The 13,902-nt window shown below is 34.4% G+C and overlaps 1 protein-coding gene across 1 annotated transcript in view; it reads right to left on the bottom strand.

Annotated features, from left to right (window-relative positions):
- Nucleotides 1-11,953, bottom strand: part of LOC124354949 — a 75,619-nt gene extending 63,666 nt beyond the window's left edge. The window contains exon 1 of the mRNA XM_046805777.1: nucleotides 11,817-11,953. Within this exon, the coding sequence (XP_046661733.1) occupies nucleotides 11,817-11,818 (2 nt within the window). The 5' untranslated portion in view covers nucleotides 11,819-11,953. The remainder of the gene's footprint in view (nucleotides 1-11,816) is intronic.
- Nucleotides 11,954-13,902: the final 1,949 nt, after the last annotated feature.

The following is a 13,902-nucleotide window of genomic DNA, read 5'->3' as shown; positions in this document are numbered from 1 at the left end:
TTTCTTCTTCTCTAATGGTTTTTTTAAAGTTACAAAATTAAAATGTTTACTGATGAGATTAATACTAAATATTACTTGGTGTAAAGCCCGTTTTCTCACATTCGAGCAGCAGACCCACTAGTTTTATTTAATAGAAAAACAGTGACCGAACGCCTTTAATGACATAGGATGAATGGGAACTTGCTCTGACATGGTTACGTTCATCATCTTACTACACACCTAATATGTTGTGTAGTATTGTTGTAACATTCCCGCTATGTCAATGCACTCAGGTTACATCTCACATAAGTGTAGATAAATTGATTTAACATATTTTTATAATTACTTTGTTGTTTATGTGTGTCCATTGTTCTGGACTAAACAACAATACACATACATTTACATTACATAAAACTTACTTTGTGAACATCTGACCAATATCTTGGTATTTGAGGACATCTACCAACATCGAGATAGAAAACAAAGCGTAATTCTTTTATCTCAAATAAAGATTTACAAGAACAACAAAACAATAATTGTCGGTTGTTAATCATTACTAACAGTAACGAACGTTAGCGTCATGAACAACCGAACATGAGTTGAGTCAACATACGACCGTCCAGTGGCAGGTGTTGTATTATCTGTTTTGCACACAATAAAATGTTTCCACTGTATAATATCGATTAATCAAGCAAAGCAAGGCAAGGCAGCGTACGCCGGCAGTGCGGCACGGCCGTGAGGCGAGGCGGAGAGCGGGTGAGTGGTGAGCCAATGGTGTGATTCTTCACGGCGAGCTAAGAACATCGATTCACCACAGTCGGACAATGGTTCAGTGACTGGACGCCTCTCACCTTGGGGTTTGTGCCTTTACAATATTTATCCAACAGTGAAATATTGCAATAATAGCATTCAACATGCTGTTACGTATCCTACACGGGATTATACATACAGACATTGTGAATGTCACGCCATAACATAACATAGGCCTAAGTCTGACTAGGCCTAAAACTGAACTGCGAGAAAGGAGAAGTTTGTTAATACGTTAATACCAGATATAATGTTTGGGAAAAACTATTGATATCTTGTATTATAGGCTTAACAGAAGAGAGGTAATACCCTACCTCCATTACTTTATCCTTTCCCTACGGGTGTTTAATATCTTGCCTATTACAACGAAGAAACTGACGATCAATAAATACTTAGAACACAAAGTAGTAGAAGTCAACCACAAGTCGCGTGATAAGCTTCAATAAGGATAGTATGTGGGATACCCATGACATGAAATACAGTATCACAGAACTCGACTTAGCCTATGTAGAAATGAAGGTTTGGACAGATACTGCGAACAAATGTTTCCTCCGAACAAACAAATGTTGGCTCCTTGGTTTTGATACGCTCAGCTAATAACGTGGTTAAAGCCAAATCCATTTTATTCTTTCGACGAGCACAGCTACGGGTTGGCATATCATATATGTCATACCTTACTGCTGCCCCAGAAATGTCATCTCCAATGGTGCATCTACGATTTGAATAAAAGGGAGGACTGAATTGTATATTTGCGATAGTGCATTTTTCAAAGGTGCAGTTACAAAGGTTTTAGTAGGTAGACCTCACGAAATATTGTCCAAAGAGAACCCTACCGGAAGTCGGAAAATGCCTGACACTTTTCTTGTCTATTACCAAGAAGAATATTTTTACACCCGACAAGGAGTGCGTCATGCGCTGAGGAAGGAGGAGCGGTCCGAGACTGTAATGATAAGGCGTGTCAGCTGAGGGTGCTATGATAACAGGCGGTACGGTTGCAGGTGGTCGGTCTGTAGTGATAAAGCTGTGTTTAGCGCCCATTATTTCTCTTGCCAATATTGGCACCGGCCGCTACACTTTGTGACTCATGCTGCCACATGGGCGGCCGTGGCCTTGCATGGTCTCCGGACAGAGCACGGGAGTGCATGGTAATAACTATATATGAAACATAGCACAATTTCTTTCTTTCATACAATAGTAATTCAACCAATTTCATTATTCATCTGCATTGTAAAACACAAATTTCCAATGTGCGACAGAAGTTTTTTGTTATTCATAAACAGTCTTCTCCTCTCCAGATATCACCCTTCTTGACAAACCTTACAAATCAAAGTCTTGTGTTAATTATATTTTATAAGTATTTTTAAAGTTATTTTAGCAATTTTATCGAGTTAAAATTAATTATATATATATATATATATATATATATATATATATATATATATATATATAATGTAGTTTATGGATAACAAATCAACTCTTTTATGAGAAGCGGTTCACATCAAAAATAATATATAGGATAAAACATTCAGTACTAACTTTTGTTAGGAAATGGCGAATGATGTGTCAAGGTTATACACAATTTTCAACTAATGCTAATAAAGAAGTAAGGCTTCTATGACCGAATACTCGTTGTAATCGATCTCTGTGTCCTGTAATCCGATTAGAAATGGTCAGCCAGTTGTACATCTTCCGTACGTTGGCAGAGAGAAATTGTGTAATTGCATAAGCCTCACCTTTCTTTCTGTTAACTACATGTGTTCATTCCTTTTCTGAAAGGAACAACATTTTTGTTTCTGCATTTGAGAAAGAATGAACTATTTATATAACTAACATTTAGTAAAAAAAATATTAACTACTAAAACTGATTTTTAAATTTTCGTTTGACGGTTTAATGATACTGATATAGAAAAGTGTCAGTGTTATAGTATTGTTACAGCCTTCACCGGTAGGAATGATATAGTTCTACACTTTTGTCTCATCATCTTATAATGTATACATGTCAGTTAGTTAGTAGTTTAGCTAAGAGCTGCTAAGACTATTGGGTAAGGAGACAGTAGTCTCTCCAACCACTGATCCGAGAGAATGTTGGAAATGGGGTCCAGAAAGGGGATTCCGATATCGCCCTTTCCTAGTTCAACGTATCGAAACAGGATGAGGTATTTAGGGATGACTCTCTTGGGGGCATTTAAAGCCTGTTCCCGGGTAGGCGATTTGGGGTGCGACGTGTCACATTGACTATCATTCACCACGTATCATGGGTTTGAAAAGTACGTGGAACCATCATGTTCTCTTATTAATTAAGGGTGGAAGGTGAAATGGAGCTGTACTCAACGTTCGCATTAAATTTACCCTTCTAAACATACGTTATGTGTACCTACAAAACTTATCTTGTTACACCGGTAAGGGTTTCCAAGGACTCTTTGTAGACTTTAAGGTTTGATGCAGCTAAATTGTTTGATAGAATATGGAAATTTACTATTATTCCATTAAGTGATCGTCTATCATGGTCACTGCATATAAAATCCACTTGTGAATTTTGTACGAGAGTGCCTCAGAGCAATAAATGAGCTCACAATATAAGTGAAGCATTATAATTTATTGAAAAGTTTCTATAAATATCAAAAATACTGTTTCTCCAAAGTTGATACAATCGACTAGCTATAACCAATTAAAGAACATTACGTAAATGGTAGTGTATTTATGGAAATGTAAAAGTTTTCAGCGAATCTTGTTAATTAATTGTCAAACATTACAATACTTTCAATCGAAATGGTCCCTACTCAAATATTTTACCGTGTAGCAAGATGTAGTGATTGTGAACTCCAAGTAGGTCAGATCCTGAGGTACATTAGGTACAAATTCCGATTTATCATCCTTAACCATCTCTAGCGTACGTAATCGGATAATTAATTTGACTGTCGCCTAAATCGCGATAGGTACGACGAAGGGACATTTATATATAACGCCCTGCTTGGCCGAGTTGTCAGATGCCACCCAAGACGACCGGTTCCATCCCGTGTTTGCTGGTTTGTTAATGACTGAGTATCGGATTATGTGGAGGTTGGCCAACGCCCAAATGTTGCGTCTCTCGCGATCAGCTGACAATGTGTTTCCGCCTGTCGCTTGTCAGATGATTGCTATTGGCCACCCAACTGTCTAGAGTACACTTGTTTCACGAATTCTCAGCTGACAATGTGTTTCCGCCTGTCGATTGTCAGATGATTGCTATTGGCCATCCAACTGTCTAGAGTACACTTGTATCACGAATTCTCAGCTGACATGTGTTTCCGCCTGTCGATTGTCAGATGATTGCTATTGGCCACCCAACTGTCTAGAGTACACTTGTATCACGAATTCTCAGAGACTGCACTTGTATCACGAATTCTCAGCTGACAATGTGTTTCCGCCTGTCGATTGTCAGATGATTGCTATTGGCCACCCAACTGTCTAGAGTACACTTGTATCACGAATTCTCAACTGACAATGTGTTTCCGCCTGTCGCTTGTCAGATGATTGCTACTGGCCACCCAACTGTAGAGTACACTTGTATCACGAATTCTCAGCTAACAATGTGTTTCCGCCTGTCGCTTGTCAGATGATTGCTATTGGCTGCCCAACTGTCTAGAGTACACTTATTTCACGAATTATCCCTAATTACAGTTCATATCCGGTCGTAATGGACGTCAATAAATATAGTTATTGGTATATTTTTTTATAATTCCATAAGAAGAGTTTATTTATTTAAAGACTTCAAATGTATATTGGCTAAGAGACAAAAACAAACTTTTGGGAAAATAACATTTTTTGCTGTTAAACAAAGTTATTAAATATATAAACAGATTTATTATCTACACAAAACTACCAGTTGAAAAAATTGTAAAACATGGTAATGTATCTCGAACCACAAGAAATTAACAAAGTATTTAAAGTGTAATATAAAGTATGTCATAAACCTTTATCGTGGGCTATTTGTCCGTGTACTTATATGTGTATTTTAAAACACAATTGACTTTTAATAGATCTAATATTTCTGCATTTGCATTTGATGTACCTCAGATATCGTCCATAATAATTGTTTATTTTTGGCATTTAACCCGTTATATATTTCAGCAAAAGAGTATAAATGTGTGGAATGTTTGAATGGGTGACAACTTAACATAATATAATTACCATTATATTAATTTTGTTCACATTCTAGTTTTTGTTTATTTGGAAAATACGTATACTTTGCAGTATGATGCACATGACGTGAGCAGTGCCAAACGACTATTAAACCTGAAATGAATTAGGAACAAATTCAAGAGAATAATCAGGGAGGGCCACGTAATTTTACTGAAACATTGTTTATAGTTCTGTAATTTATACAGCTACTTGGGAAGTCACCTGTTGAGAATTTTCCTGGCCGATATAACACAGTTTTTATGTATATTCTTGAATATTGAACACGGTTAAAAACTTTCATGAACTTAAACTATAACAATTCATGTATGCTAAAATTATTAGTTTTCATCAAAAAGGGCGATATAGGCGAAAAAAATACTAAACTTTCACATTTGAAACTTATTTTAAGTAGCCTTTTGTTTAAGAGAGTAAGATGTTTTGACTGATATTTTAGACGCGTTTCGCCGGTAAAGACTCCATTTAATGGCGATTTTAGTTGGAGTTGAATGATTCTTAAGTAAGGGAAGAAAGGGAAGTGTGTAAAAGTTTACAAACAATTTAACAATATAAACTGATAATTATGTACGAGTTATAAAAAGTGATTCACAACGTACATTTTCCTACAACAGAAAATTTGATTTTTGATAACTATCCTGTATAACATTCAGTTCATGCATTTATATGTGATGACAAGCAGATCCACGCACACTCAGCTATTTCTTATTAGTTGTATTTAAAAGAAATACAACTTCTTTGGAACAACCTAAAAACAGAATATATTTGTACTATCTGAGCTAAAAAATTATCTGTAGACCTACAGCATTCTGAAATTTGAAAAAGTTACGAGCCTGTCGTTTTTTGGTCCCTCTAGGGACCAGAATAAGATTAAAGTTTTTGCTAGTTAACGCTCTGACGGCGACTTATTTATAAACAGTAATGAGAGTGTTACAGTTACATATGCAGTGTCAGAAAGTTTTGATTCCATATTAGGACACTTTACTTTATGATCACAACATTACCGATTTTTCCATAACGGAGTGCCTTTTGAAGAGAAATAAGAAAGACGCCATCAAATCCTCGCAGACGAGGAAATAATTCGACGTATACGGGAACAAGCAGTATCTGATGACGATGATGACTCAGAGCTAGCTACCGTGGCTGACAAGTATTCTATGGCTCTTTCAAGCATGCACGGCGTACGCAGACGAAAATAACCTACCACGTTAGATGCGAGATGACGTGTTCTGTAACGTTATGAAAATACAGTACTATTATAACCCATATAATGAAAGAACAAGCCATTAGGAGAGCCCGTACTAAAATAGTCTAATGATGGTTGATGCATTTGAATCACCCTTCTACGCGCCTAATACTGTTGCCAGTTTTACGTTTACGGAAAATAACTGATCCGTTTCAATACCTCTTAGCAATAAGGTTGTTAACGTGAACGAATGATATATACATTTTATTTCATTCTTTTGGTTTGCAGACAACAAGTAAATTATGCAGACAGCAACCAAGTCCGTCATAGCGGGAACATATGGTGGTCAGCAACGATATGGCAACACTACCTCAAATATCACCGGGCTAAGTGAGTGCAGACTGCTCTAGTTAGATAAGATCACTAATCCTAAATTCAAACAAATAATTCAAATTGAATTAAATATACAGCATTGCAGCAAGCAACACTGTAATACCTTAAAATTACGTTTCTGCTATTTTGTTTTTGCACGTGTTATTTTAAAGTTGTTTATAACCTCTAATTAAAACCCATAATCAGTTTTGAGTTCTTAAACAATACAAATAAATATACATTTTTACAGCTTATGAATACAAATTTTGGAATGTTCAATAAATCCTCGTTACCTGGTTTATTTTATAATTCAACCATTTACCAATTCTACGGTGTACGTAATGAAGTACATACGCTGGTTTTTCTTTTGTAGAAAAACTGTTGAATAGTGTAACTGGGCCAGTTTTTTTACAATAATTTTAAAGCAGGGTTATTTATCCATAATATTACTTATTTGTTTTGAGACCATTATTTTATACTGGGTCCCTCTCGGTATTTCAATGTTACAGATAGAGGTTGGAATTAAAAATTACCTGGGAACTTCCATTTTTAATTTTGCAAAATTAGTAATAGAAGCGTATCAACGTAATGGTAACATCAATCCCACTGCTAGTCGCTATTAGGTAAGTAGGAACAGATTATGGTACCACCGGTAGCTAGCTTCGCTGCATGTAGTGTAGAACTGCTATCTTGATGGGGCCTGTCTGGTCATCTACAGGCAGGTCTACTCCCACCCAGTCATGCTCTGTTACCTATTGTTACTGTTACTGTAGGCTAATTGCCATATATCTCACACTCTTGCCAGCTAACCAGGCCACCGATATTTAGAAGATCATTTCGTTCTCTCCTAGTAGTGGGTTACTTTAAAATGGCGTTGAACGATGTATTAGTGAGGCGAATAGTGGTCAACGTCAAACCGTATTTATGTATACAGAGTAACTACACCTACACACCAATTAGCTTTGCAAAATACCATTTTAAAAATTCGACTCTTTTAAGAATTGTTTTAGGTGCCAGAAGATTTATCATATTTTCAAAATAAAAAGTTGGTTACTACCGTAACTAGTCTTCTTTGAAATATCACGCCCCATTCTTTGTTTAAAATCCGAAATTGTTATCTTTTTTTGGATTTAGATCAAATCTGAACCAAATTATTCTGAATAGTAGTAACATTAAATACTGTTATAAAAATCTGAGGGCGTTCACTAAAATATAAAATAGTTCTTAAAAACATTCATAAGAAATATTTGACTTATTTAGAACCGTTATAAAATAACATTTAAGACTTACTATTTTATCTTAACCTTGTATACTTGATACAAAATTCCGTACTTATAAAAATAAAGATTTCTACCACTAACTTACAAGAATTTTACTATGGCAAGTTGATACATGGTTGGTCCGTATAAACTCACGTAATATACTGTGTTAAAGGCTGGGTGAACTTAAAAGCCCAAAAAACCAAAACACAGACTGCAAACCCATCACTATTGGTACTGTCTTCTCTCCATCGTGACGCTGGGGCTTTTACCAACTAATCAACACAACTATCTCTAAAGGCACTTATCAAACCTAATTCATAACAATTCTAAAAAACAAGAGTTTCAAACCGTTTGTCACAACAATATTTTACCACTACGAGTGTATATCGTAATGGAAATATGTAAGATTAATAGTTCAATAGAAGAACCTACCTGTAAAGAAATATGTTTAGAATTCCCATAACATTAGAATTTGTGCTGTCAAAACACTCTAAAGAAAATAATAAAATAAAGCATACAATTCAAGCTTCATCTTAAGATTTAGTCAACATTAAGATGATCAATTTTAACTACGTTACCAAATTTACAGAGACTGAATGTATAAAGAGCAGTTACTGAGTCGGCTGTGGGGAACAAACAATAGGGCTATAAACCTACGATATCATCTCTATTAATATGCACCGGCCATTACAGTTAGATCTTTATGTTCAACTTAATGATCTTCAGAAGTAATGGATAGCAACGTTTCAGTTATGACATTGGGAAATCGTAATAAGTCTATTTTTGGACAAAACGTGAGTCTATGTTATGTTTTTGTCAGCTCACGTTCTTTTCCTTCTTTCTGTTATGGTAATTTTCTACTAGGAACACATGATATAATGTAATACTTGTGACTTACATCGGCAGCATAGATATGAGGAACAGTCAGTACTTAAGTCGGGTGAAAGAAGGGATAAATACTAAAGAATTTGAGAAATAACACTTATAATAAATTCAAGAAATATAAAATCAATGTGGTTAATGAAAAGATTCTTTCAGCATACGCACTGTAAGACATTTGATTTAAAAAATGATTAAACTTAATGTTAGATAATCCTAACATAACAAAAGCGCCAATATTTCAAAACACTTGTGAAAAATTATTGAAATGAGGTACGGTTAACAGCAGAGATTAGTTCTCGGTCCCATTAAAACAGTACGTTGGTGATACTGGATCATGGCTGATTCAAAGACGTTTATTATGCCGATTATATAATCAATATACAAAGAATAAATAATATTTTTAATAATTTGTGGTTCTATCTGTAATAGAGAACCATGAGCCAATTATCATGGTGAATGATACCGTATTAGATATAATCGGCTTCACTCCAAGAAGAAGCCATACGGTAACAAAGACCGGGGCAATTACAGCACTGTACAACACCTATTTCTTAAGACAATCTTCCGTAATTTTTGTTAATACTTGCCGCATTTATCAAAAGGGTTCAGTTAGACTGAAACGTTTGTTGGAATTCGGCGGGGGATTTCCTTCAGAACAACTGGCAATCAGCATATTTATCTCACGCTAAGATGTTCAGAAAGTGTAATAAGAATGCATTTGGGTGTTCAAGTTACCTCATACCCTTCTCAATTAGTGTATGTTTCAAGGCCCATTACTGTGTTTTGATAACATTTATTATTTATTATGCAGTGTTTTATAGAACAGTAGTTGTCAATACAAACAAAGAAATAATTATTGTTTTATAATCTATTTTAGTTTATTGATTTGCTTTTGATCCTTGTCGTTGAACAATGTCACGTTCTTTTATGACCACTCTCTATTATACTGTCGAGTTTGTCTACACTAGACGTGTGGATGGTATCTACTGCACGCTTCTGTTTCACAGAATCTGGCAGAGAACACTAAGAAATATATACAATTTGACATTTGTTATAATTTTTAAATTCTTAAAAAAACAAATATGGTATCTGAGTTTAAAATATTACATTTAAGACAGTCTCCAGACATTGTGTAAGCGTAACAAACGTAGTTAAGATTGATTGCACTGGAAACTATTACCAGTGACGTGTGGCAATAGCAGTAGTCGGATAAATCATCTGATGACTTAGGCATTGTCTCGTACAGAAGAGTGCATACAGTATGAAATGTAAAATATGTCGAAAATAAATTACACCATTTTCCTTACAACAATATAAATTTGGAAAACATTGGATGCTTTCTGGAGTTACATATCGAAATGTGTAAACTAAGACATAGGCTATATGTGTCAGCACATTATGCAGTTTCCGAATTTCATTTGTTTGGATCTTTTATTACAGTTTTAGAAATGTTAAAAATTATTATGAAAACAAATCTCATTATGAAACCAGAACAGTACAAAATTCACTTTAGGTCTTTCTGAAGTTTATGAAAGTTCTTTTCTGGAATTTCACATACGCAGTTGCGTAAATTCTTTTAGATTTTATTTCAGTTGGACATTCATATCCATTGTCTTGTTGCGATCGCTTGTTACATGAGACTAACATATTTGAAATTGGGGGATAAAAAACACACCACATGCTATTATTTAAATGCAGTAAAATAGGACTCGAAACTAATTCAATATTAATATTTTTGAGAATAACTCGGCATGTATAGGAATCTCAGATTTATTATCAATGACGATGTGTACTTACACTCTGAAATAGGTAGACAATATTAGTGATACTATCATAATAGACACTGTATCTTCAAACAATCATTGATTTCAAATAATGTTCGTAAAGACATATCGTGTACTTTACAGGGAACCTTTATGCCCTTAATATTAGAATATTCGTTTCAAGCGACATCCAGCAGATTTGATTAGCATTTACCTGTCTTAAAATGCTCAATCCACTCGACATTTATTGTGTGTATGCAGGAACAAAATAAACAAACGATAGAATGACTGTTTTACCAAACTGTTGTGTTTTCTACCGATAGTAAACGAGGTTTTAAAGTTAGCTTTTAGATAATGTTAAAACCCTTAAATATTCCTTGTATAGCTATTATTGATGAGAAGAATACAATAAATTAGATTCAATACAAAATTAAATAATTTGAAAAAGGGACTGAACGAAATTGATACAATTGTGTTCTGAAAAAGACTCAAATTTGTGATGGTTGTTGAATATACGTATTTGTAATTTGTCATAGCGATAAAATTCCATTCCAATCTGTTTGCGTCTACGTAACAATTGTTGATTATGATTGATAAAATATTCTAAACAAAGCGAGTAGATTATGTATAGTGCCAACGCACGCAGAGGTTATTTCATTTAACCATTTCTCGAAGTTTTTATCTAACCTTTAGAAATAACACACTCGTATTTCTGTATCCATATAAGATGGTTCGTAATTTTTAAATTCGTCGTTAGGCCTACATCTTAGATAGTGAGATTGGTTCTGCTTTAAAATCCGCAGATCCATTTTGTAATAACCAACTTTATTGGGTATTCCATACATTTACTTCCCAATTCCACAAACAGTAAAAAGTGGTCGAAAACAATCTTTGAACCAAATATTTTGCCTTTAGTCTAATAATAAAAAAATATACAAGCTATTTGGAATAAGTTTAAAATTGGAATGGATACAAAAGCTGTAAAGACGAATAGCTTCAGGAAAATAATGATTGTTAAAAAATGTCTAGAATATTAAGATAATTCCGATTAATTTTGTTATGTTCTAATTTTAATTTTTTTACATTTAATTATTACGTAAGTTATTAAAAAATTATCGTCTATAATCGTTCTGATTTAACATTCAATTACGTACTCTTTATTGGAAATAATATAAAAAAAAAAAACTAATGTAAACAGTTAAAATGTAATCTGTATAAAATTAAATATTTTATAATTTAAAATTGATTGTGATCACTGACGCAACAGGAAAGAACAAGAGCGTAATTATTCAACTCGATGCCGGCATTGATTTGCATTGTTGGCCGCCGCATTGTTTGTTGCAATCATGTGTTGGTGATTAATATAAACAGTAAGATGGCGGTACTTACATGAGTGCAGTGGCGGTGTTATCCAGGGACCCGGTACAGTACAAGTACACCCGCGGACCCGACACTATACACCCGTTACGTCGGCTAGTCGCGGCGCGAGTGCTGAGTGCCGGAGTGAGCCAGGCCGATGCTTTGTGTACCGGGATGGTTGAGGTGGGTGGGAGTTTAGTTCGGGGGGGGGGGGACCATCGCAGCCTTGACCTCTCCTCAGCAACCAGGACTCCATTCATATTTTTATAATTTTACATAGTATTTAAGTGGAGTATCAATATTATTACTCATTACTGACAAAATAAACATAATATAATTATTCAAATGTTTCACATTGAAACTAAAATTAAGCTGCCTCTTTAAAAACACCATGCCGATGTAAGCAACATTAAATTCTTCTTTTTACATAACTGTAATGTTTTTGTATTGTTTCAGAGTGGTTCGAGCCACGAAATGGAACCTTACTGCTCATGTTTGACGATTTACTGCATAACAAGTGAGTTTATTCCATCAATAAAATGAAATCTTACTGCCATAAGCATAAGAACATAGTGTGTTTATGAATAAAATAAAATTGAAAAATGTATTTTATGTTAATGTTTCTAGCATTAAATTGTTTTCTGTTCATAAATTATGCTTTCAAAACTGCAAATGTGAATTCTAACAAGATTTATAAAGGATTGTACTGAATAGATGAAACACATGATATTGGATACCGCTAACGTTGTAGTAATGAATACTCGATTTGTAAAGTAAGTAATATGTTTAATCGTAAAAAATAAACATAAAAACGCCGCTTCCAGTTGGAAAAATAAAATAATGTATTGCCACGTTGCTGCCAAATAGATTGATGATGAACTAAAAATAATACCATGGGGGTGGCCTAGTGGTTCCAGTGTTCTATGGGAATTTTGCATACGAACTTATTACTCACAAGCGCGGGCGTCAGCATCTTGGCTTGGCATTGCAGCTGTAGTCGGAATAAGTGAAGATTAGTAAAAGTCTAATACATCAATGCTGGAAGCACTCGAAGTTGTATTCATAGTTAAAATGAAACTCAGAGACTCGAAGGTAAACCCGCCTAAAACAAAATCACGACGGTATTATCCATTTATCGAGACAACTTAAGTTTCATGACAACGTGGTCTCGTCAGAAGGACATCACCAAACTATTATCCATATTAATCTACGAAATAAAACATCAACCGAGGTAAGTCACTTTACTATCTACAACTTTAATTTATATTACATTCAAAATTAGATGTCTCAAGTGAAAGGGCTAATTTATAATACGAAAATATAAATTAGGTTATTAATCCGCCAAGAGTTTAGTTCCAAGAACATCGGATGTAACTTATATTAACCAGTAACGATTAACAGGGTTTAGAAAATATATATTATATAAAATACAACTAAATAATGGTACGGGGTCATTCATAATTGACCATTAAACGAGCTTTTTTTATTAAAATTGCTAAACTATTCGTAAAGCATACCTGAATAATTTAAAACCTGCTTGAAGGAATAGCTTAATAATCAACAAACGACATAGCCGAATTCGGGTGAGCTATTGGGAGTCCTAGTCGAAATAAAAAGTACCTGATATAATATTATGCTGGAAGTTAGTCCTAACGTACTATTAGTGGTCGATTATGCCTAATAGCCTTCGACACCAATATACAATGCATGGTAATGTTTTAATAACTGGAATTTATAATAAAAGCTCATGGATTATCTAAGTTTGATATGATTCTTCAAGAATACATGTTATTAAATTTTATTTGATAGATTTTTCGTAAACAACAAGGTGTAAGTTATAATTTAGCAAAATAATAAAATTAGTTTTTGGACTAAATTTATTTTCTGAGCGTCATTAATGATTATGCAGTTGTGGCAATATTTACTGCATGATCAATTACAGTTACAAGAAAATGTAATTTAAATCGGCCGCGGCTTCAGGATGTAAAAGTTACCAGTAACTAGAGCCCCAAGAAGAAAAATGTGATGTCAGAAACTGTGGCAGAAAGTGAACGCTAATTTCAGCGAAAGCTGTTTTTATTGGTTTAGTTAACGGGTAACTTTCCATTTCGATAGC

The sequence above is a fragment of the Homalodisca vitripennis genome, chromosome 2 (assembly GCF_021130785.1).
Source record: "Homalodisca vitripennis isolate AUS2020 chromosome 2, UT_GWSS_2.1, whole genome shotgun sequence".
In the NCBI taxonomy this organism is placed as follows: Eukaryota; Metazoa; Arthropoda; class Insecta; order Hemiptera; family Cicadellidae; genus Homalodisca; species Homalodisca vitripennis.
Note: the sequence above shows the minus strand (reverse complement) of the source record. Positions and strands in the feature narration are given on the sequence as shown.